The 23,713-nt window shown below is 43.8% G+C and overlaps 1 protein-coding gene across 1 annotated transcript; it reads left to right on the top strand.

Moving 5' to 3' along the window:
• The first annotated feature begins 361 nt into the window (after nucleotides 1-361).
• RFK (riboflavin kinase) lies at nucleotides 362-6,897 on the top strand. Its single transcript, XM_059141724.1, has 4 exons — nucleotides 362-773; nucleotides 1,666-1,817; nucleotides 5,386-5,488; nucleotides 6,232-6,897. The coding sequence occupies exons 1-4, from the start codon at nucleotides 692-694 to the stop codon at nucleotides 6,360-6,362; spliced, it is 468 nt and encodes a 155-aa protein (XP_058997707.1). The 5' UTR covers nucleotides 362-691; the 3' UTR covers nucleotides 6,363-6,897.
• The last annotated feature ends 16,816 nt before the right edge of the window (nucleotides 6,898-23,713 follow it).

Here is a 23,713-nt window from a genome sequence, read left to right on the forward strand (position 1 = left end):
CCACGAAGCGCTGATCTGGAGCTGGAATTTTGGAACTTTGATAAACGTGTAAAGAACGAATGGATGACGAATGACCATCGAGCTCGCGGTTGCCAAGAAGCTGAAGAACGTCTGTGACGTCAGGATCGTCACAAAAAGGAGGAGGGGGAAAGAAACTCTCGGGATGGTCCGAGAACGGTATTTGCACAGCCAACAAGATGAAAGACGAACTCCGGCCACCGCTTCCAGCGCCCGGAGCCCCCAGAGAAGCCCAGGAGCGGCGCTTCCGGGACCACGGCTGGGGGCGGGGCCACGCAGGGGCGGGGCTACGGAAGCCGAGCGGGCTCCGAGGTCTCTGGCAGAGGAAGTGTGCGCAGGCCTGCGGCGCTGGGCGGGCTCAAGCCCTTCCGCGCTGACCCACGGCGCTCCCACCCACGTCCGCATTTATATTCGCCGTCGCCGGGTTCCGGGGCGGACGCAGGGTTTTAGTCGCTAGGCGTTCTGTGTTGGTTCAGTGCGGTGAGGCGTGTCGTCGGGCGCCTGCTGGCCGGTTGAGCGCCTGCCCTCCGGGCCGCCCGCGCGGGTATTCGGGCATCAGCCCAGCTCCTGCTCGAGTTCCCCGTCCGGTCCGGGGTTTCCGGGCACCGCTTCGACGGCGGCTTCGCCGGACCTGCAGACCGGGTCGCAGCCCGAGCCCCAAGCGGACGGAGTCATGAGGCACCTGCCGTATTTCTGCCGCGGCCAGGTGGTGCGGGGCTTCGGCCGCGGCTCCAAGCAGCTGGGCATCCCCACAGGTGAGCGCCGGAGGTCGCGGGGCCCCCTCTCCCCGCCTCGGCTCCCGGGCTTGGGTCCAGTGGGACGTCAGACGCGGGACTTGGGGCTGCCGGCAGAGGTGACGCCCTTCCCTTCGCTCGGTTCTTGCTTCGTTGAGCCGGAGGACCTTTGGTCAGATTGAGGAAGCCGTCCTTACCCACGCTCGGGGGTTACCGGGGGTCGGGCTGCAGCGGGGGTGAGGGCAGAAAGCCGAGCTGAGTTTCGGGATCCCCCTTTCCCGCCTCTTTATCCAACCAAGCTAGAGCTGCCAGGCATGGCACGCGTCATCCCCATTAGGAAACGTAATGTTGAACCAGATTGGTTTTTAAATCTCCAATTTTTTTGTTCTCTTTGTATGTCTGGTTAGCAACTGGATGAGAATCAGGTATCTTTTTTTGGTCTGTCTACATCGGTTTCAGTAGTCAGGACCTGACTGTGTGAGTAATTCATTCTTAAAAATACATACCAGGGTTGTCCCTGGTCTTTGAGTTTGGGACCTAGCCATGTTTATTTTGAAAATAAGAATCGTTTGAAGAGCTTCTGAACCTCCTTAAGAAAGACCAGGTCTGGGTAGGGGTGGGGGGAATAAACACAACACACAGCTGTTCATGCACCTGTTTTCATCTACTTCAAGAGTGTGTATGTCGGTGTTTTTGGTTTTTGGAGAGTTGTATACATTTAATTGTTCTTAACCTTGCCACATGAAGAGGAGGAAAAAAGCCCATGCCAGACTATAGAACGGTGGGATTCGTAGTCATAGGCAGGATTCCAGGAAACTTATGAGCCGAATGATGTAGGTTAGCCTTCGTGCAATTTTTATAAATATTTGCTATGAAACTGTTAACACTCAGAATATTTATTTCTGTTATTTAGCTAACTTTCCGGAACAAGTAGTTGATAATCTTCCAGCCGATGTATCCACTGGCATTTATTATGGCTGGGCCAGTGTTGGAAGTGGAGACGTTCATAAGATGGTGGTGAGCATAGGATGGAACCCATACTACAAGAATACAAAAAAGTCTATGGTAAGCATTATATTTAGGACTGTCTCTGGAAACGGGGTAGTAATTTAACGTAATGCTCGGTTTTAGATGCACATAGAAATCCTCAGTGGTACTCAACATAGTCCAAATTACTAGAATTTTTGGCAGTTTTCTTGAAGGATTTTCCAGTGAAGTGTTGAGTTACTGTTTGGATTAACTCTTCATCCTTTGACTTTCAAAGTGAATCTCTTACAAAATAAAGTGAGTCCCTTGTCAAAGGGGAAGTATAATTGGATTGTGCTTTCTGATCATTCTGTTAATCTCTGCCTTTTCATTGGAAAGTTCAGTCTATTTACATTTAAGCTAATGACCAATAAGGAGGGACTTCTCCCATTTTGCTGTTTTCTATAGGCCTTACAGCTTTTTTGTCTGTTATTTCTTCCATTACTACCTTTTGTTTAATTTTTTTTTTGTAGTGACACATTTTGATTCCTTTATTTCCTTTTGTGTCTTTTCTATAGAATTTGTGTATGTGTGCTTGTGGTTACCGCGAGGAGTGCATGTGATTTTCTACAGTTATAAAATCTATTTTGGATTTATGACAGTTTAATAGTACATAAAAACTCACAAATTACATCCATATACGTTGTGTGCCCAATAAAAACAGTAATATGTTTTATGCATTTATTTTTTAAATCACATAGAAAATAAAAAGTGGAGTTTCAAGCCATAATTGCAATATTAATTTTCATAGCTGTCCATGTATACCAGGGGCACCTGGTAGCTCAGTGGGTTGAACGTCCAACTCTTGATTTCGTCTCAGGTCATGATGTCAACATGGTGAGATGGAGTACCTTGTCAGCTCTGTGCTGGGCAAGGAGTCTGCTTCAGATTCTCTATTTCCCTCTTCTACATTCCCCCTTAAAAAAACAAACGAATTACTTAAGAGCATGTTTGAGAGATGAAGTTGCGCTTGCTACAGTTAATATGGTTCCTTCACCCTTTAATTACTTGCTCACGCTGCTGAGATAGAACTGCTTACTCCATAGATGGTGCTGTCTAATAAAATTGCAAGGTGATGCTTTTTTTTTCCCCCCTCTTAAACTACTTGCAAGGTGTACCCTTCTGTTCTTTTCGCAGTACCCATGCCACTTAAGAGCTTAATATGCTAGATAGGGCTGGATCTTGATCAGGTTAAGTGTGTGGAAAAACAGAGTAGATCTAAATTTAGTCCTTGAAGAGTTTGCAGAAGCGTGTCACAGTTGGAAAACCGTAGGGCTAAGTTCTGGTACAAACTGTAGAAATGGCCCAGAATTGCTTAACATTGTGTTCAGGATTTCTTGCTTTTGAGTATTAAGGATGTGGGAATTATTTGGAATAGATAAGGAAAAGAACTACTGAGAGAATACAAAATCATTTTCTGTAGATGGGGAGGAAATGAAAAGGAGAGGGAAAGCTATTCTATGACAAATTTCAGGTAACAGGACTATGACTGTAGCAAGCCCAAGTCCTGCCAGAATTAGAAGAAACTCAGTTTTCTATTGGTAGGAGGTTCATACTTTTCAGGTTTTATTTTTTTCTTTGGTTGCCAATATCGGACATCTATGATGTGCCTGTTTCAGTCTTTTCCCCTTTAAAAAAAAAAATGGATTGGTTCTTTTAATTAACTTTAAAAGTTCTTATTATGTCCGAGATCTGATTGCTTTGTTGTCGTATGTATTGCAAATATTGTTGCCTTCTCTATTGGTTTTTTTTTGTTTGTTTGTTGTAATGGTGTGGTGTCTTTGAAGAACAGAGGTTCTTAATGCTAATATAATCTAATTCATCATTTCTCTTAATGGTTAGTGCCTTTTAATAGCCCATCTAAGGAAACCTTGCCTACTCTAGGTCATTCCGATACTCTTCTTCGTTTTCTTCTAAGAACTTGGCTTAAACTTTTCTCATCAAATTGGTTTTTGAGTATGGGGCAAAGTAAGGGTCAAAATTAATTTTTTCCCATATGGATATTGAGTCTGCCCATTTATTGAAATACCATTTTTTTCATGACCGTGCTGCACTGTCACCTTGATCATAAACCCTGTGACTTTATATGTGTGAGTCTAAAATGTACTCATACAGACTTGGTTTCCTAGTCTGTCTTTGGGTCATTACCACATTGTCTTTATTTCTATAGCTTTTATAATAGGTCTTGCTATCTAACTGTGTAAGTCCTCTACTTCTGTTTTCAAGATTTTGGAGGGATAATTTCAACCTTCCACATTTCCTTACAAATTTTGGAATCACTTGATACTTTCCATCATTAAAAAAGCAAAAAAAAACTAGGATTTTGACAGGGGTGGCATGAAATATGTAGGTGAATTTAGGAAGAGTAGACATCTTTACCATTTTTCTTGGTGATGTTTTGTAAGGATCAGTGTTGATGTTTCTGTTTTAAGTATCACTTCATGTATTAGATTTTCTAAAGTCCTGCACAAAATATGCCTTTGTCTCTTAAGTTTCACGTTTCTAGATGGTTTAAAGTTCTCTGCATCCACCCTAGCCCAGTCTCTAGAATTTGGATTGCAGATTATCATCTACCTCCTCCACCGTTTTGCTTCAACCTGTCCTGTACCCATTTGTCAACATCATTCCTTGATCAGGATCCTACATTGGCTCTTCTGCCTGCATGTCCATCTTCAGCTCTGCCTAACCCTCACACGTTTCCGTAACATGGTGTGTGTCACAGACATATGGATCCTGATTAACCTTAGAAATGGTTCTTTTAATAGTAACATCTCTTAACACTTTGCTCCTTACTTGGCAGTGTCTCGACATGGGTGTTTGTTTTTGCTTTTTATGGGTTTTTTTGCCTTGATAAGACTTAATCACTTTGCATGTTAGTTTTTTTAAGGATTTTATTTAAAAATAAAAGCAATCTCTGCCAGTGTGGGTGCACCCAATGTGGGGCTCAAACTCAAACCCTGAAATCAAGTTGTGTGCTCCACCAACTGAGCCAACTAGGCACCCCTGCATGTTAGTTTGTGTTTTTTTTTTTTTTAAAGATTTGATTTGAGAGAGAAGGAGCACAGAGGGAGATTGAAAGGAAGAAGCAGACTCCATGCTGAGCAGAGAGCCCAACATGAGGCTCCATCCCAGGAGCCCAAGATCATGACCTGAGCTGAAGGCAGATGCTTAACCAACTCAGCCACCCAGGTGCCCCCCCAACTTTTGTTTTTGTTTTTTTTGTTTTTTTAGTATACAAACAGCAAATCATACCAGATTTGTGGTATAACATCTGCCTTACTTAGTTATAATGTTTATATGTAAGGTCAGGGGCAGGAACAGAACTGATGAAAGAATTTGGGAAAAAACTGCACTTAGATTTTAACCTGTCTTTAAAATTTTATTAAGGGTTGCAGCAGCTCTTTCTGCCCAGGAGTCCTGTCCCCATGCTTTAATAAAATCACCTTTTTGCACTAAATAAATAAATAAATAAAATAAAATAAAAATAAAATTTATTAAGGGTTGATTGTTACATTTAAGTTATGCCCACCATAAATGTGGAGATATATTTCAAATTTCAGATACTCTGTAATTTCATGGTAATCTTTTTCACGTTTCTTAATTCTAGGAAACTCATATCATGCATACCTTCAAAGAGGACTTTTATGGGGAGATCCTCAATGTGGCCATTGTTGGCTACCTAAGACCGGAAAAGAACTTTGATTCTTTAGGTAAGTTGTGCTTAGGTCTTCTGAAGTATTACTGCAGCTATTTCTGCTGCTTCGCCCAGTAACAGCATGGCAGGAGAGAGAACATTCGAGCATTTATTCTGTGCCTTACATGTTTCACTTCCACCAAAACATATGAGGAATTCTTTTGCCCCTTTCACAGGTGAGGAAATTGGCAGAGAGGGGAGGGGTTAAGTAATTTGCGTAGGGTCACATCAGTATGTGGTGGGGCCTAGATTCAAACCCACCAGGCTGGCTGCTTCTCTCCCAACAGTGTGAAGTTAGTGAAATCTTTTTCCTTCTCATATTTTAAGGAATAAGTGAGAATGAATACTGAGAGGAGTAATCGTTGCTTTGCAGTGCTTGACGTGTAAGAAACTAAATCGGTACTTGAAGCAAGTGGTATCAAGTATGTTAGTATAGTGTGGCTGTTTCAGTTCTACTGTAGAATTTGATAAATGTGGATACCGAAGAGGCTTGATTATGAGTATTTGTTCCATTTGGTATTTGTGACATAGCTTCGTGCTAATGCCCTTCTCTAAGAAATTGCAAGAAGATCAGGTACGTCTTTTGTAGACCATTGACTTTTACTTAAGTCTGGAAGAAGGGATGAAACAAACATTTACTGTGTAGCTGCTCTGTGCTAAAGACACTGCCAGCCTGCGGGTTTTTAGGAGTCTGAGCAAAGGGGTAGTAAGAGTGTAGCAGCAGTTTTTCATCGTTTCCCTGTTCTGTTTTCTCTGCAGAGTCCCTTATTTCAGCAATTCAAGCTGATATTGAGGAAGCTAAGAAACGACTAGATTTACCAGAACATTTAAAATTCAAAGAAGACAATTTCTTCCAGGTTCCTAAAGGCAAAATAATGAATGGCCACTGATAAAAAAAAAAAATCACCTTATTCTTATTTATTCATTTACTGTTTTCTAATATTTTACTGCTCACAACTTCTCTGTCATTATATTTTGAAAATCAGACATTTTCTTACAGCTGTGAATTAGTTTAAACAGTACAGTGTCTTTACCACGTTATGTTTCAACCATTCAAATCAAACCCATCATGCTATAGTACTAAAGTGATTCATTTTAAAGATCAGGATTCTTTTTGATGTAATATGTTGATTAAAATGTACCACTAGAAAGGTCTTAAGTGTCTTAAAATGGAAATGAAAATGTATATAAGTATGGGTAAAAAGGCAAGTCATGAGATTTGAGAACTAGTAATTCTCATGGTGCCCACTAGTACATATATACTTGTGTAGTGTGTACTGCTCAGTAGGGCAGGCTTAGCAAAGTAAATGTATTCAACAGAGGTGTGAGAGTTGATTATAAACCGAAGGGGAAAAATCCAGACTTTATATTTTTGATATTTTGTGCATTAATATATTGTTGCAAACATGTAGACATGTGAATTTTTTTTTTTCTCTTGTGTAAAGTTTCATTGTGGTTAGTCATTTCCTTTATGAGGTCAGATCATTGCTTTGTGTTCATTTTGTTTTACAGCTGCCTCAGTTCTAACTGGTCTAGATTCCCTCTCATGAGGGAATGAGTGCTTTTCTAATCTCTAGCTCTCATTTTTGTGTTGTATGACACTTCTCCGTTTTAAGAGCAGATGTTCAATATTTTTCTTAACTTTGGTTCTTTTCCCTTGGAAAATTGTCCATGTCTTTTTTTTTTTTTCCTATCCCATTTAGAATGCCCTACAACTAACTGTTCATTTAGACAAAAGATTGCATCTATATCTACCATTCCATCCCTTCACTATATAAAGTGATTAAGTGCATACCTGTATTGCATTTTAGGAAAAATACACCAAAACTTCATTAGGTTTCCTCAAGTTTAACTGAGCACACAGCCGTTCATTTATATATACCAGTTTCTTAAAGAACACAAAACATTTGTTTTTCCCCCTGGGGAAACCATTTAAGAGCCAATTAAATTATGAAAGTTATTTATTTTTAATGTAATTACATATTCCTGAGCAAATGTAAACTGTTGGAGCTGTGTACGCACAATGTAATTCAATGCTAAACAGTGCTTGTAGCTTGGGGGAAAGGCATAAATAATTAGGTTTTAGTTACATAATCCTCATACTATGCATTTTTTCTTCCTCCTGACAAATAATTTTCGGCTACTTGAGACTCTGATTTGGCAGAAAGTTGAAATTGGGTATTTAGGAGATTAAGATTACAGATTGTTTGGGCCTCTGAAACAGTACGTGGCATTGTTGTTCACTTAAGCACCAGATTTGGAGTGGGGAAGGAGAGCAGAAGTATGAAGAAGGTCATTTTAAAAGTAACTCGTTATAAATCATTTTCCCTGATCTGCATAGAGAACAGATTTTAAGAAAAATAAAAGTATTTGGAAAAACACCTAAAACATCCAGAGAAAGGGGAAGCATGGATATCTTTAGCTGGATTGTGTTTTGCTTTTTGGTTTATGAATTTACAGCAAACAAGATTGTATGTGACTTTCTTTTATAAAAAGATTGAGAAAATATAATTTAACGTTAGAGATGCTATACTTGAAAGAAGCCACAGTTATTAGTGGCTTTAGAAAGCAAAAATAAAAACAGACATGGAAAGTGTAAAAACAGGTTTGTGTTTGAATAGCCCGCTGCTAATTATGTCCTCATTAAATGTGTGAAGTTTGATATTGTCACCTTACAATTTGAAAATCGTATATTGTGAGTTGTAAGAGCCAATAGTGTCTACACTTCTTAAAGTTTTATATTAAGTATGTATTATAAGAAATGGCAGTAGTACCATTTTTGATTAATCTGATTTCAGGCCTTGAAATAAATCTTATCTAAGTGATGTTTCTTCCCCCGTGTCAGTTTGTCTGTGTGTAGGTTCCTCATTGGCTGCCTGGCGGTCCCTTGCGGGTGTGTTTGAGGGCCTGACTGGCGAGATGCCGCTGGAGGGGGAACCTGCGTACATAGTAGTTCTAGAACCAGGGGCTTTGCCTCGACAAGCCCCTATTGATGCCTGCAGCACAGGTTTATTGGGAGAGCATTCTGTTCTTTTTTTTTTTTTCTTTTAAGATTTTATTTATTTATTTAGAGAGCGCAGGCTGGGAGAGGGGCAGAAAGAGAAAATCTCAAGCATACTCCACGCTGAGTCCAGAACCAGACACGGGGCTGGATCCCACAGCCCTGAGATCACGACCTGAGCCGAGATCAAGGGTCAGATGCTTAACCCACCTGAGCCTCCCAGGTGCCCCAGTTCATAGGGTGTCAGTTCTCAAAAGCCTACTTTCTGAGGGTGAGGGTCCCCATTATATTTTTAGTCCTAAGAGCCGGAGGAATAGAAGTCTGAGTTCCCTTCCATAACTCCTGCTCCAAAACAGGATTCTGCTGTCTGGGTGACTAGAGTCCCTCAGAACTCCCGCTTGTGTCTAGTGTATGCGGGGACACACACGTGTTCTTCCCGCGCTCCTCTCCAGTGCTGGGGACCGTGGGGGCTCACGCGTTGGCAGCTATGGCTGCTGTTGTAACAGCTGGGATCAGGGAGATGTAAGCTGGAAGATTGCTTAGAACTTAGGAGGACCGTTTTGCTTTCCTGGTAAAAGTGCCAGCCTTTTCCTGTCTCCCCATCCCCCTGCCCCACTCCCCTGAGTTGGGAAATGGACGTGAGGCTGACAGAGGAGATCCAGGCTGACCGTCAGAGACCGAGCTGGGAAATAAATGTGCCCCGCAAAGAGATGCCATCAGAAGCAAGAGCAGAAACGAATTCTAGGACCAGCTCTACCATGACAGGTAGAAGGATTATCAGAATTTGAAATGACTTTAATATGTGTAAAAAATGAGTGTTAAAAACTGGTAAAATAAGGGTCAATAATAATTGGGTAGAGAGAAGTTAGGTGCGGGATGACGAAATAAAGGGGATTAAGAGAGGTACAAGCTTTCAGTTCTAGGATAAGTCACAGAGATGGAAAGTATAGCACAGGGAATATACTTAATAAGGTCTGATTACAGATGGTGACTGCACTTAATGGTGGAGAGCACTAGTAATGTACAGAATTGTTGAATCAGTCAGTGTGATGTACACCTGAAACTAATGTAACACCATATATTAATTTAAGTAAATTCATTATAGCTTTATTAGGGTATGACTGACAACAAATTGCACATATTTGAATTTTATGACTTGGTAAGTTGATATATGGATACACAGGTAAAATCAATGTCAGGAGAATAAATACCACACCCCCTCCCAATAAAACCTGGGGAGGATAGGCATGGATTTAAAGTGGTTATTCTTATCTTCAAATCTGGAGTGTCCAGGTGAATTTATGTGTTTACTCTTTTAGTTGAAGTTGTAGATGATTGCAAGATGCCAGCACTGGATGGGAAGTTAATTTTTTGTGCCCGCCTCCCCAAATTCACATGTTGAAGTCTTGGCACCCAGTGTGTGAGCAGGTGGGACCTTTGCCGGGGGTAGAGCTGTCATGAATGGGCTTGCCCTTAGAAAAAGTTACTCCAGAGAACTTTTTGTTCTTTCTGCCGTGTGAGGACCAGGACGCAAGGAGAAGTCAGCGGTCTGCGACCCAGGAAGCATCTCACCAGAGCGTAGCCATGTTGGCTCAGACTTCCAGCCTCCAGAACTGTGAGAAAGAAGTTTCTGTTCTCTATAAGTCACTCAGTCTTGGGGTATTTTGTTATAGAAGCCTGGACAGAGGAACCCTGGTGTGAAGCTTAAAATAGAGGGCCTCCTCTCCCCTGTTCTCTCCCTTCCCGCCCCCCCCCCCCCGCCCCGTCTCCCGCTCTCTCTCCTCTAATCGAAACAGACGTGAGCCGTTGGGTTGGGAGTGAATAAGGTACAAAAGCATCACCTATAAAATACTTGTAAATTTTTGCTTTGGAACTAGATTTGAGTTGTCAAACTGCCGTCCTCCAGATTAGTCTTGATCCGTTTCCTAAGAAAAGGCGCTGAAAACCAGTACCAGTTCCATGGGTCACCCAGGACAGGGGGAGAGCAGAGCTGCTGGAGGGTGTGGGGAACGGGTGCGTGCCAGTCCCTGTACGGAGTCTTAAGCACTCACAATTGCTGTCTGTGGGAGAGCCTCATCTTAGGAAACACTTAGGTGGTCAGCAAGCGTGGCCAATAGGCAGGTAGAAAAGTCAAAACTACCCATGAACACTTCTTAGCTTTAAATTGCTAAAGCCTGGGTTTTTTTTGAAGCTCCAACCTAAAATTTAATTCTTTTATGTTACTTTGCATCTTGGCCAGGGCCACCTCCTGGGACAGTAGAAGCCTTGGTTGATTTCGAACAGCGAACAAGGATAACTAAACAAAAGGGATCTTTCTATTCTCACTCATGCTCTTGAACTTTGAACTTTGAACGCATACTTTGAACTTCTACCTCTGTGGTTTACATTCGATGAAAGGCCTCCGTGGCTAAGAAATGCTTCAACTAATGCTTGGATGGATCAGCTCACTTGCGCCTCCTCCCTCAAGGCCCACTTTCTCTTTTACAATGTCAATTTCATTTGGGGCACATACCAGATGGCGCCTGTAAGCACTCTTCTGGAAGCTGGTGGATATAAGTCCTAGAAGAGTCACACTCCCTGTGGGGCACTGAGAAGATTCCCTGGTGTGGGTTCTGCTTGGATCCCTGTAAACAAATACCTGCTGCTAACAGAGTCACTTGTGGGAAGTCCAAGTTCATCTCAGGGTCCCTTTAGGCTTCTGAGAACTCAAAAAACATTTTCTCCGGCTGCCTGGGACGTTGTTTTGCTTGCAGATTTGCTGGAATTTCAAGTTTATTAAAGGTTCTCCAACCAGTACAGACTTCTGTCAAATGAAATTTTTTGTTTTGTTTTCAACTCTCTCCCAAACCCAACAAAACTTAATACTGCTATCCTAAGATTTCCACCATATTTCAAAACTAGCACATTCCCTGGCCTGGAGCCCGACAAGCTAGACCTGTTCTCTACCGTTTCCTACAGAACTCGTTTAAGTACTTCTTTCCAAGTTTTAGAAGATGGAAGGAAGTGTTATCTTGGATTCCCTGCCCTTGAAAGTTTCTTCATTCCTGTTTCCAGTCTTGCAAAAGGATGGATAATAATGAAATACCTGTTCCTGCCATAGCTTCACTACACTGAGGATATCTTGGGTTTTCTTAAGAGCATGGTTTTAAAAGTCAAACATCGAGGGGCACCTGGGTGGCTCAGTGGACTAAAGCCTCTGCCTTCGGCTCAGGTCATGATCTCAGGGTCCTGGGATCGAGCCCCACATCGGGCTCTCTGCTCAGCAGGGAGCCTGCTTCCCCCTCTCTCTGCCTGCCTCTCTGCCTACTTGTGATCTCTCTCTGTGTGTGTCAAATAAATAGATTTTTAAAAAATTTAAAAAAAAAAGTCAAACATCGATAACTGGGTACACATCGAGCATTCAGAGTAAGAGTAAGGATCCTGTGTTTCACCATAGTCAAAATATGAGTGGTTACATTCCCTCTACTGACCAGAGGTGAATTTGAACTGTTGTAGCAACAGGAGTTCAGTATACTTTTCCTTACTTGATTTCAACATTCTTCGCAATAAGTCTGAGCCGTCTTAGTTAGATATTGTTGCCATACTTCAAATAAAGAAATGAAAACATCAACTCAGTCCAACTCAAGCTGTGTAGGAAGAAAGTTTCAGAGTTGTTGGAGTCCAACCCATTTCAAGAGGGAAGCAGTCTTCGCTTAGGGCTTAGCCCTATGGGAGTTGTGTACGTGGGGCCCTGGGAACTGTGGGTGGTGGGCAGGAACAATCCCCCGGTCTACCGGCCAAGCAGCTTTGGCACAACATGGCAGCTCATTCTTTGCTTGGCTCTTGCTTTGCCAAGCTAGACTGTTTCAGGCACAGAATAGAGTTAGCAAAATTAAGATCAAACTTTTAATCGAGACAGCAAAAAGGCAGAAAGTTGACAAACACATAAGCATTAACTCAATTGGCACATTGTAGATAGGAGGGAGGTCTCTGAGTCTGGAGGAAAAGGGTTGTGCCAGGGCTCCTGGTCCCAGACCACACCAGGAGGGTTGACTCATGTTAGGGCAGAGTATCCGGACTTTAGCCTTCAGCCCCCCACCTCCAGCAAGCGGCTCAGGCTACCTCTGGCTATTTCACTGACATCTGTCTCTTGTTCCCCACAGAGTTCTGCCATAATGGACACTCCCCAGGCAACTCCTGTTCCCTAGAAATTCCCGAGTTCTGTCTCTTCCAGACTCCAAGCCTTTGCTCATTCTCTTTCCATTCCTTTCACTTACCTGGAGCCCACCCATCTGTGAGATCATGTGAGTATGGAACTTTCCTTTATACTTTTGGAAGAGACCATCAAGGGTCAAGTTTAAAAGTAAATAAAATTTAAAAATTTAAAAAATAACTACCCCATTTTCCAATTCTAGGTCCTAGAAAATCCAGGTCGTGCTGAGAAAATCGGAGAAGCCCGTCCTGTCGGTCACCCTTACCCCTATAGGGGAGTGGACTTGGGGGGGGGCGGTGTAGGCTCATTTAGAGATGATCTCAGTATACTCTGTTGGACCCCTTTCGATTGCATCAAGCAGAGAGCTTGTGTTTCCTAGGTTGGGAGGGAGGATGTAAGGATTGTATGAGAATCTGTGGCTAGATCGGCTGTGGACAACCGAGCAGAGAGAGAACATGGCTCTTGCACTCTCAAGAGAGGGGGTGAGGGAAGGGAGCAGTGGTGTGTACTTCTCAGGGACCAGATGTACAGATACAGCTGGAGATAAATCTGATAGGGGTCCCATCTAAGATGGCAGTCTGGATTGTGACCCAGAAGTGACCCAGAAGACAGGCAGAGGAGGATTTCCAGAAGCCCAGGGTCTGAGAGACCTAAAGGGGGCTTTGGGCTTACCACACACATTGCAATTGAATTGCTCCAGAAGGGAGCATTCAGAGGGAATCCTTTAAACACAGTGAGCTCAGAGAGCCAAGCTGGGCCTAGGGCTGGGCTCTTACCGAATACAGCTTTTTAAAAAATTTATCGGGGTGCCTGGGTGGCTCAGTCAGTTAAGCATCTGCCTTTGGCTCAGGTCATGACCCCAGGGTCCTGGGATTGAGCCCCTGCATCGGGCTCTGGGCTCAGCAGAAAGCCTGCTTCTCCCTCTCTCTGCTTCTCTGCCTACTTGTATCTGCTGTATCTGTCAAATAAATAAATAAAATCTTTAAAAAAAATTATGATCTATCTGTCCCTGGTTTTTATTTTATTTTTTTAAAAGATTTTATTTGTTTATTTGACAGAGAGAGGTACAGCAAGAGACAGGGGAAGCAGAAGAGGGAGAAGCAGGCTTCCTGCTCAGCAGGGAGCCTGATGCAGGTCTCCATCCCAGGACGCTGGGATCATGACTTGAACTTGAGGCAGACACTTAACAACTGAGCCACCCAGGCACCCCATGTCTTCGGTTCTTAAATAGTATGCATTGTGATATCAAATTAGTGGATTGTGGTCAGCTTAAAGAAACTATTAGAGTATGATGAAAAATATAATTTGAATAATTATGGTTTCCTCAAACGTTTCCTTTAGTTTTATAAAGAGGTGTTGGTGTAAACTTTATTTATTTTTTATTGTGGATTGCAGTAAAAAAAAAAAAAAAAATGAAAGTCCCTGTTTTAATTTGCCCTCCTTGTGTTTCCTTCTGGAGGGATCAGGCAGCTGCCATCTGGGAAATGAGAAAGAAGCCCTCTCAGCTTAGTTTCTATCCAAACAGGCAAGTCATTGTCATTTATCTTTATTTTTTTAAGATTTTATTATCTGAGAAAGAGAGAGCGGCCGGGGAGGTCAGGGAGAGAGAGAGAATCCCAAGCCAACTCCAAGCCCGATTCAAGGCACGATCTCAGGACCCTGATCTTGACCTGATTGGAGGCTTAACCAACTGACCCAACCTGACAGCCCCAGGCAAGTTGTTTTACTTCCGCGGGGCTTAGTGTCTTATCTGTGCCACAGGATAAGACCAGTGCCTACCTCACAGGGTTGTTATGATGACTGAAAGGATTAAACAAATTAATGCATGCAAAGTGCCTCTCATTGTCCGGGAAACAAGCTGTCTCGAGGTGGTTATTTCTTCCCCCCGGCCAAAGATAACATTGCAACTTTAAGGACACAGTGAACTCTTCCTTAGATTGTACGCAGAGAATCTCCTTTAGGTCATCTGTAGACAATGCTTTCCGTGAACAGAAAATGGATGCACAAGTATTTATGGAGCAGCTACTGTGTGCTAGGACCGTGCTTTGGGCAAGGGGTACAAAGTGAAGTAAGTTGATGTCCATGACTCCGGGGAACCTCCAGGCAGTCTCCCACAGAAATTCCAGCTTTTTTGACTTTATCCTCCTCACCTCCATGGTGTTCCTGGTATACTTTAGGTCTCTGGGAAATACGGTGTTTGAGTGCCTTTCCAGAGAAGGGATCACGGACTCTCCTTACCTCACCCAGATGTAGTAAAGAAAGGAGCATCACGTCCCTTCATTTTTTTTTCCAGTACCTTCCTAATGGTGGAAGAAAAAGCATCACTGGAGACTTTCCTGCAGATACCAAAGGTCTCCAAAAGCCAGCATTTCAGGAAAAGATGAATTTGCTCTTGTATATATTTTCTGGTGTTTTATTTCACTGTGTTTACTGAAAAGAGTTTTCCGGAAGGGAAGGAGAAAGGAAACAGATGGTGCCAAATGAGAGAGAAGAGTCCCAGATCTCGTCCTTCCCTGTCTCAGAGCAGCTGAGATGCCAGCAGCAAAAAGAGTGGGGGATGTGCTGTGGTTTCTGCCCTCCCTCCGTGCGGTGCCAGGCCCCCGGCTATGTAAACAAGGCTCTGATGTCACAAGACGAGGGAGGTCACTCTGGGTCAGCCTGACCAGCCCTTCCTCCGCCCCCTCCTAACCTTTAAGAGGTGAAGTAGGCTCCAGAGCAGCTTGCAGAGGAAATGAACCAACCGACTGGGTGGGGGATCTTTCTTGGTTTCGTTTTTAGCCCAGAGGGAGTCGAAACCAGGAGGAAAAAAGAAAAGGTTGAGTTGGGACCAAGTAAAGCCCTCCCTACCCATTGCCTTGGAAGGCGTCTACATCTGCCTGTAGGGGAGGCCCATGTCAGTATGAGCTCCGAAGGGCTAAGAACCATCTTTAAAAATGGCACCAGGTGGGACGCCTGGGTGGCTCAGTGGGTTAAGCCGCTGCCTTTGGCTCAGGTCATGATCCCAGGGTCCTGCGATCGAGTCCCGCTTCGGGCTCCTTGCTCAGTGGGGAGCCTGCTTCCTCCTCTCTCTCTGCCTGCCTCTCTGCCTACTTGTGATCTCCCTCTCTCTCTCTCTCTCTCTCTCTCTGACAAATAAATAAATAAAATCTTAAAAAAAAAAAAAAAAGGGCACCAGGAGAAGTTTCCACTTGAGCTGGTGGTGTGCGGTTTTATAAGTTACAGTCCAGGAGGCACAGCCATACCCGTGACCTGAGACAACATGGCCAGTGTCTCGCAGGCTACCGTGGGAATGCGGAGGGCCGGAGAGTGGAGAGCAGCTCTCTTTTAATGCAGCTTCTTACGGCTGAAAACAAACTATTCTCCTTCTATACCAAGCCATCTTCCTTGGGTTTTTCCTTAAAGCTCTGTATTCTGTAGATCTTAAAGAGCTCTTCTTCCCTCTCCTCGACCTTTGTATCTAAATTCTTAGACCTCCTGGCGGTTGGAGGCCGATGCAGTAACTGATACATTTGGCAAGGCTTGCATGGTTCTGAAGACATACCGAAGTCACGTCCAGCGTCAGGGGCAAGCCACCTGCGCCGTCGTATAGGGCTTGTGGCTTCGAAGGGCAAGGGCCCCAGGCTTGGATTCCCTGCTCCGCTGCTCACTAAAATTCTTAATTTTTACGCCGGGCCCCATGGATTATGAAGCCACCCAGTTTTCTGAGAAACCACCTCCAGATTGCTGGCCACAGGATTATTGTTTGATTTCTTCCAGTTTCTACCCAAGAAGTGACCGCACAGGTGAACAGAGGAAGGATAACTTGGGTGTAGCATCTTCTCGCTTACAACAGACTTTCCCATGAGCTAGGTCCTTTCCTGTTCACAAGCTAAACGTACAGACCCAAGCTTATCTAAGGCCACTGGAGATCTGCTACAGGGGGCGAAACTGATCTCACAGGCCAATAGCAAACAACTCTTTAAAAGTGAAAATCAGTGGAAAACCAGGATGGAGAAATTAGCCAGATGTTCTACAGCTGTACTCCAAAGGGAAGTCACGGAAGCAATAAAGGACTCTGGTGGAGTCTGGCCAGAAGGATAGTGGGGAATAAAACTTCCGATCCCAGGCTGAGAGATTGGGGAACACAGCGTCTTTAGAGCCTCGGTCACCGAGATCCCACAAGGTCCCTTACAGGCCCGCGATGGGCGTCACAAAGTCCCACGGAAAACCCCTTTGTCAAGGATTCTTTGCCCGACCACTTGCTGATGAGCAATTTGGTTTGCTTTCTGTGTTCCTTTGTTGCAGGAGCAAATCAATACTGAAAATACCACTCTAGCCCCCGCTTAGAAGCTGGCCAGCCCCAGACCTGAAGTCTGGAACCCAGGCTAAAATACAGTTGACCTTGGGCAGCAACGGAGTTGGGGCGCCCATTCGCCCACGCCTCCAAAACTCCCACCTGTCCCTTTTGACTCCCCCCAGACTTCACTACTAACAGCCTACCTTTGCCTGGAAGCCTAGCCGATAACATCTGCAGTCGCTGAACATGTTTTGTATGTTACATGTGTTAAATGCTGTATTACAAGAAAACTCCAGAAAGGAAGGCGTCATTCAGAAAATCTAAGAGGAAACCTATTCACGATACTGTCTAGTACTTAGTGTGAAAGTGGACCCACGCGTTCCCAACCCATGCGGTTCGAGTGTCAGTGGGAACCCTGTGGACCTTCTCTGGGCGCCCGGACTGGGGACTTTCACGGCTTCCACCTGGCTGCCTGATTTAGGATCTCCTGCATTGGCCTCACCTGTGGCTACAGCCCGGGTTGCAAGCTGACCTCTGAGGTCCACACCACAGCTCCTCGCTGCTGGGCGTCCATTGGCCCGACATGTGCAGTGGGAACCATGATGCCTGCCAGTCTGTCTTCGACTCACTTTGCAGAGGCAAAGGCGAGGACACGTGCATGAGCTCTCAGCCCCACTGTCTGGACAGGCCTGCTTTCAAACGCTGTAAACTTTTCTACATGGACTCACAGGCAAAGTGACCTAGAAATAGACTGGATGGCTGTCCTTCCTTGCCCCTCTCCTCAGCACGTGCCCAAGATTCCTGGCTTTGTAAGCAAAGTCCAACGTGACTCTGTAATGACTTGGGGAGAAAGAAGGGGTTTATTGGAGGAGCGTGGGTTCCCTGAGATAGTCTAGGTGTCCCCAGGATTTCTATTAAGAGACTATTCTGTGGGGATGCCTGGCTGGCTCAGTCGGGAGAGCGCGCAACGCTTGATCTCAGGATCATGAGTTCGAGCACCGTGTTGGGTGTGGAAGATAATTAAAAAACAAGAACAAAATAGTGTTCTACTGGGGTAGAGCTTGGTTGCTTTTTAGAAAAAGAGAAGGTGTAGAGAGAGGAACAGATTTCATTAGAGGTCACGTATTTGACCAACATGTTTTGAATATATGGTCTTTTATTTTATTTTTTAAAATGATTTTATTTCTTTATTTGACAGAGAGAGATCGCAAGTAGGCAGAGAGAAGAGGAGGCAATCTCCCCACCGAGCAGAGAGCCCGATGCGGGGCTCGATCCCAGGACCCCGAGACCATGACCTGAGCCAAAGGCAAGGCTTTAACCCACTAAGCCACCCAGGTGCCCCATGTATGGCCCTTTAACCAGAACTTTCCTCATCTCATTGAGGAAAGGATTTGATTTCCTCCTGGCCTGGGAGCAAATCACTGGGTTTCTGAAAGAACAATCTCCTGTTTCCCTGTCTGTTGAGAAATCAAGTAAGACAATCCGGTTTATGATATGCTTATATAAAACCACTCATCCAACGTGCTTGCTTTGCCAAAGCATTGTTACAAAGTGCTGAGCTGGTGTGTATTTGCTTCCAGATTAAGTGTGTAGAGCAGGTTAGGTCTTCTTTTCTCTCCCTCATGTAATCTTGCTTCACAAATCCTTTCAAAATGTGGGTTCATGGGAGGGAGACTATTAACAAGCTTTCACTGCCACTAAAATGATATGGGAGGGAGTGGGGGGGCAGTTAGCATTTATAGAACCCCTCCTGTATACCAGGCCCTTTGCATATGTAATGTTGTTCATTCCTCATGGCAGCCTTGCGAGGTCTGGTGTTCAAGTTTCCTCACCCATAGTGAGGAATCAGAGCGTCAGTAACTTGATCAAGATCCCACACAAGGAAGGGTCAGAACTGGAATTCTGTCCCAGGAATCTTGAACTCTCAAAATCATGGTATTTCTGTTATGCCAAATTGTCTATATAAAAATGAATACAGACATGATGAGTCTAATTGGGGAAAGATTTAAGAAAAAGGGGGGCCTTCCTATTTAGGAATAGTTTACAAATGGACAGGGTGAGATGTAATTATTGAAACTGAGGTGAGGGCATAGTTTTGGGGGGCCGGCCCTGAGCCAAATCTGTGGACACTTGTGCAACGTTCCCACTGAGGCTCGTTGGGTTCCTAAGAAATGAACATGAGGGGGAAATGATCTGAAGAGAAAGTGGGGTCCCCCAAATACAGTCTCTGCTTGCCAGGTCTGTCCTGCCTTTCTGCTAACCCCCGGGTTGCAGGAGGACTGATGGCCTTTATCACGTGTAGCTGTAATAGAGCTGCGAGTTCGAATTCATGTGAGAAGTGCTTATCATTAGGTTCTATTTTTTATTATGTAATCTCAACACCCACCATGGGGCTCACACACGCCACCTGGAGATCAGGAGTTGCTGGTTCTACCAACTGAGCGAGCCAGGCATCCCCACCGAGCCGGTCATTTTAGAGAGGACAGGAAAGTTGAGATAGAGACTTAGTGCTCACTCTTCCTGAGACTGACAGACACTTTTATTCTCCCAAACACCTCCCTCAGCTTTTCTCCCAAAAAAGTACGTAAAGGCATCAATTTGCTTTTTCTCATAGTCTCTGGGTTCTAATGATTTTGCTGCAGGTCCCCCCCACCCCCCGAATCATTGCATTGTTTGCACTGTCCCTCACTTTGTCATTATGTGTACACAGATTTGTTTTTTTACCTTAATATTAAACTCATTGGGGGCAGATAATGTTTATTTGCATTCTACAGTTCAGCTTACATAATCTACATAGGTTTTTAATTTTAGAAATCCACTTGAAATGGCAGTATATATAAACTTTTATATCTTGCTTATTATTACATGTAACTATTAACTATTATAGCTTATTTCGTGTAGTCTTTATAAACTTACTTTTAGAGTACTGTAAACTAGTTTTAAATTATAAACAAAAGCAAAACTTTTTTTATAAATGCTTTGGTACTGTTTGTATTTCCTGGTGAGGACTTAGTGGATTCAAATAGAAAAAATACTGAAAAGACTCAGCACAGTTTTTACTAAACTGATTCCCAGAAGAGTTTTATGGTAGGCAGAGTCGTAAAGTGGCCCCTCAAGATTTTCCACTCAAGGGGCGCCTGGATGGCTCAGTCCTTAAGTGTCTGCCTTTGGCTCAGGTCATGATCCCAGGGTTCTGGGATTGAGCCCCATGTTGGGCTCTCTGCTCTGCCGGAGGCCTGCTTCTCCCTCTCCCACTCCCCCTGCTTATATTCTCTCTGTGTCAAATAAATAAAATCTTTTAAAAAAAAAAAAGATTTCCCACTCAGATCCCCCAGGATTGTGCATGTGCTGAGATCTCATGCCTATAATTATGCTGTATAATTATAATATTATATATAATAATATAAAAAATAATTATAATAAAGTCAAAGGGAGATTCTCTATGTGGATCTAACCTAATCACGCAAGCCTTTTAAAAGCAAAGAGTTGGGGCGCCTGGGTGGCTCAGTGGGTTAAGCCTCTGCCTTCAGCTCATGTCACAATCTTGGGGTCCTGGGATTGAGCCCCACATCGGGCTCCCTGCTCAGCAGGGAGCCTGCTTCTCCCTCTCTCTCTCTGCCGCCTTTCTGCCTATCTGTGATCTCTCTCTTCTGTGTCAAATAAATAAAATCTTAAAAAAAAAAAAAAGGCAAAGAGTTTTCTCCAGCCGAAAGCAAGAGAGAGTCAGAAGGAATCAAAGCGTGAGGATTCAGTGCATGGATGCTGGCTTTGAAAGGGGCTGGGGACCATCCACAAGCCCAGAGTGGCCTCCAGGAGCTGGGCGTGGTCACTGGTCAGTAGCCAGATAAGTGAGGACCTCTGACCTCCAGCCGGAAACTGAATTCTGCCCGCAGCCTGAACACCTTGAAAAATGAGTTCTTCTCCAAAGCCTCCAGGCAAGAGGCTTGCATCTTGATTTTGCCCTTGTGAGACTATAAACTGAGAACCGAGTCAAGTCTACCTGGACTTCTGGCCTATAAAACTGTGAAACAGGGGGATCCGGGTGGCTCTGCCGGTTAAGTGTCTGCCTTCTGCTCGGGTCACACTTCCAGGGTCCTGGGATCGAGGCTGTATACAGCTCTGTGCTTAGCAGGGGGTCTGCTTCTCCCTCTCCCTCTGTCCCCCACTTCATGCTATCTTTCTCTGAAATTAGCAAAATTAAAAAAAAAAGACTTATAATAATGTGTATTATTTTAAGCTGCCGTATTTGTGGTAGTTGGTCATGCAGTACTACAACTGAGTACATTGGCTCACCCTGTCCCAAGTATTACATGAGGCAGTCCATGTCGACTACAGGTAGCAATGGACGGAACTCCAGAATCGTGTGCTTAATTTAAAGTCTTTGCTAAAACATTATCATTAACTTTTTCTTTGCTGGTGGAAACAAGCAAACAAGTCATTATTTTGTTGCCTCCTGATGGCATTGGAGTGGGGGAGCTAATAGGGAAACAAGACAGGAATTTCTGATTAGGAGATTTGACAGAGAAAGAAATCAGAGGGAAAGATACGACCTAAAAAAAGTGGTGTGGAAAAAAAAGAAAAAAAGTGGTGTGTTGAAGCTGGCTTGTCCGGGATTACAAAAGCCAGCTGTTAATTGTTCAGGAATCTTCTGAGTCAGTTGTTAGACTTGGCAATGATTAAAACTTCAGTTCTAAAACTAACAACTGAAGAAGCTGTATTAGACACACAGGTAACAGATATCCCCAACTCCTCACTTCCCGATCATGTTACATTTTCCGATCAGTTACACTCCCCATGGCTGTTTTTGTCTCTCATGCCTCTGTATATAGCAGAAATACCGTAAGGATTTGCTTCTTCACATTTCTTCCAGGCTCCACATCAAGGGACATCACCTTCGACCTTGAAATTGGCCACAATGGGTGTATTTACACCACAGAAACTGGCAAATACATTTTCAGAACTGATGAGATACCGTGAACTTTTTTTTTTTTTAACTTGTCCTGGGGTAGGGTGGGGCCTTCTTCCTGTAGGATGTGGATCCAAGATTATGAAAAATCTGCCTCTTTGAGGACAAGTCTGCAGTGAGAAGCGGCCAACACAGCAAAGGACAGAGGGGCAGTGGAGACTGTCCAGGACCTGCAGCCTGGGGCTGAGCTCATTGCCAGTAGTACCCAATCCCACCCTAGGCTTTTTGATCAAATGAGCCACTAATTTCCTCTGGAGTTGAAGCCAGTTTGGGTTGACCCTTCTGTAATTTTTAACTGAAAGCAGCCTCAAGGCTACAGCAGAATTTCTATTTGGTGCAGAATCCCTCTCCTAGTCAGAGAGGAGGCTCCACTGATTACCATAATGTAGAGAGAGGGGAATCCTCCCAACCTCCGTCTTGTTGGGCTCTGGCATTCTCATTGTTGTACAGACACATGTTTGCTCCACAGAATGATTTCATTAGCCTTCTATCATTTCCCTTGGCAGCTTGGATCAGCTCTTTTCAATGTACTCCTTTGTTAGAGTGGGAGACGTTCTTATTAGGTTATCTAACAGCCCCACTGCCCTATTCTCCTCTTCCTTGATAAGGGAAAACTTTCATTGTGAATAGCAAAGTCCCAGAAGATGAGTCATGGGTTTTCTAAACCCAACAAGGTAATCGATCTCATTACTCTTGATCTGATTTTTGCTTTCAAGCCTTCCTTACAGCAGAGTGTGGCCACGGGACCCAGTTCTGGTGTGTACTCTGAGTCCAGAAGGCCCAGACATATGTAATTATCTTTATACCAGGAAGCACTCAGTGAATATTTGCCTTTGTATCACTGGGTGTGTTGGTCACTAAGACAATAGAATAAACAAAATAGATGTCATTCCTTTTATCTTTCCTCATCTTTATGATTGGTTTCTGACCTTTACCACCTGCCTTTTTTTTTTTTTTTTTTTTTTTTTGGCCTGTGTTGAGAGCAATGCAGGGTAGACATAGGTAGCTTTAAGTGTGAAACCTCAAATACATCCTTAAATTTTGGACATGTTGATTTATTACCAGATGTTGTTGATATGTGAGGATCATCAGTTAGAATCAAAGCCTGTGCCAGTCACATTGACAGAATTCTTATGTTTCTCTCTGAAACGCAGTCTATTTACATGTATTACATTTTGGCGCAAAATGCCCGACCACTGTTTATTTCAACTGATGGCATCTAAGCTTGGGTAAGACGCTTCAGTTTCTTTTTTCATGAACTCTGAAGCAGACCTCTTCCACTCTGAACAGATCTTGCAATGTCTCTTTCAGTGTCAAATGTATGCAGTAAAGACCCAAGTCTTTATCTTGAGTTTAATGTGTTGACTTATATATAGTTATTGTGTACGATTACCTAAAATAATCGCTTTCCTCCTTGATGCTCACAGCGCCTCTGGGTGAGATGATGCCCCTGAGCTGCGGACTCTCCTTCATGCTTCCCTGGCATTACCGTCGGGTGAGTCGTCGTTTTGGCAAATTCCATGCAGTTAAAATGAATCTCCAAATGGGAGAGATCCAAGGATTGCTTCACTTACAAGCAGAGTGGTAGAGCAGAAAAAAATAGGGACTGGAAAGTCCTCAACTCAGATCCCACCCAGTTGGACCACTCACAGACACACTGATGGCCCCTTGAGTGTCCTTTGGAAAAAGAGATCGTATTACTGCTCTCCAGCCGTTGTGCTGTAAAGATTAATTAAAATCAAATGAAAAAAGTGCCTATGATTGTGCCTGGCACATAGAAGGCATCAAAAATGATAGTGTATTGTT

This window comes from Mustela lutreola, chromosome 12, assembly GCF_030435805.1.
Source record: "Mustela lutreola isolate mMusLut2 chromosome 12, mMusLut2.pri, whole genome shotgun sequence".
Taxonomy (NCBI): Eukaryota; Metazoa; Chordata; class Mammalia; order Carnivora; family Mustelidae; genus Mustela; species Mustela lutreola.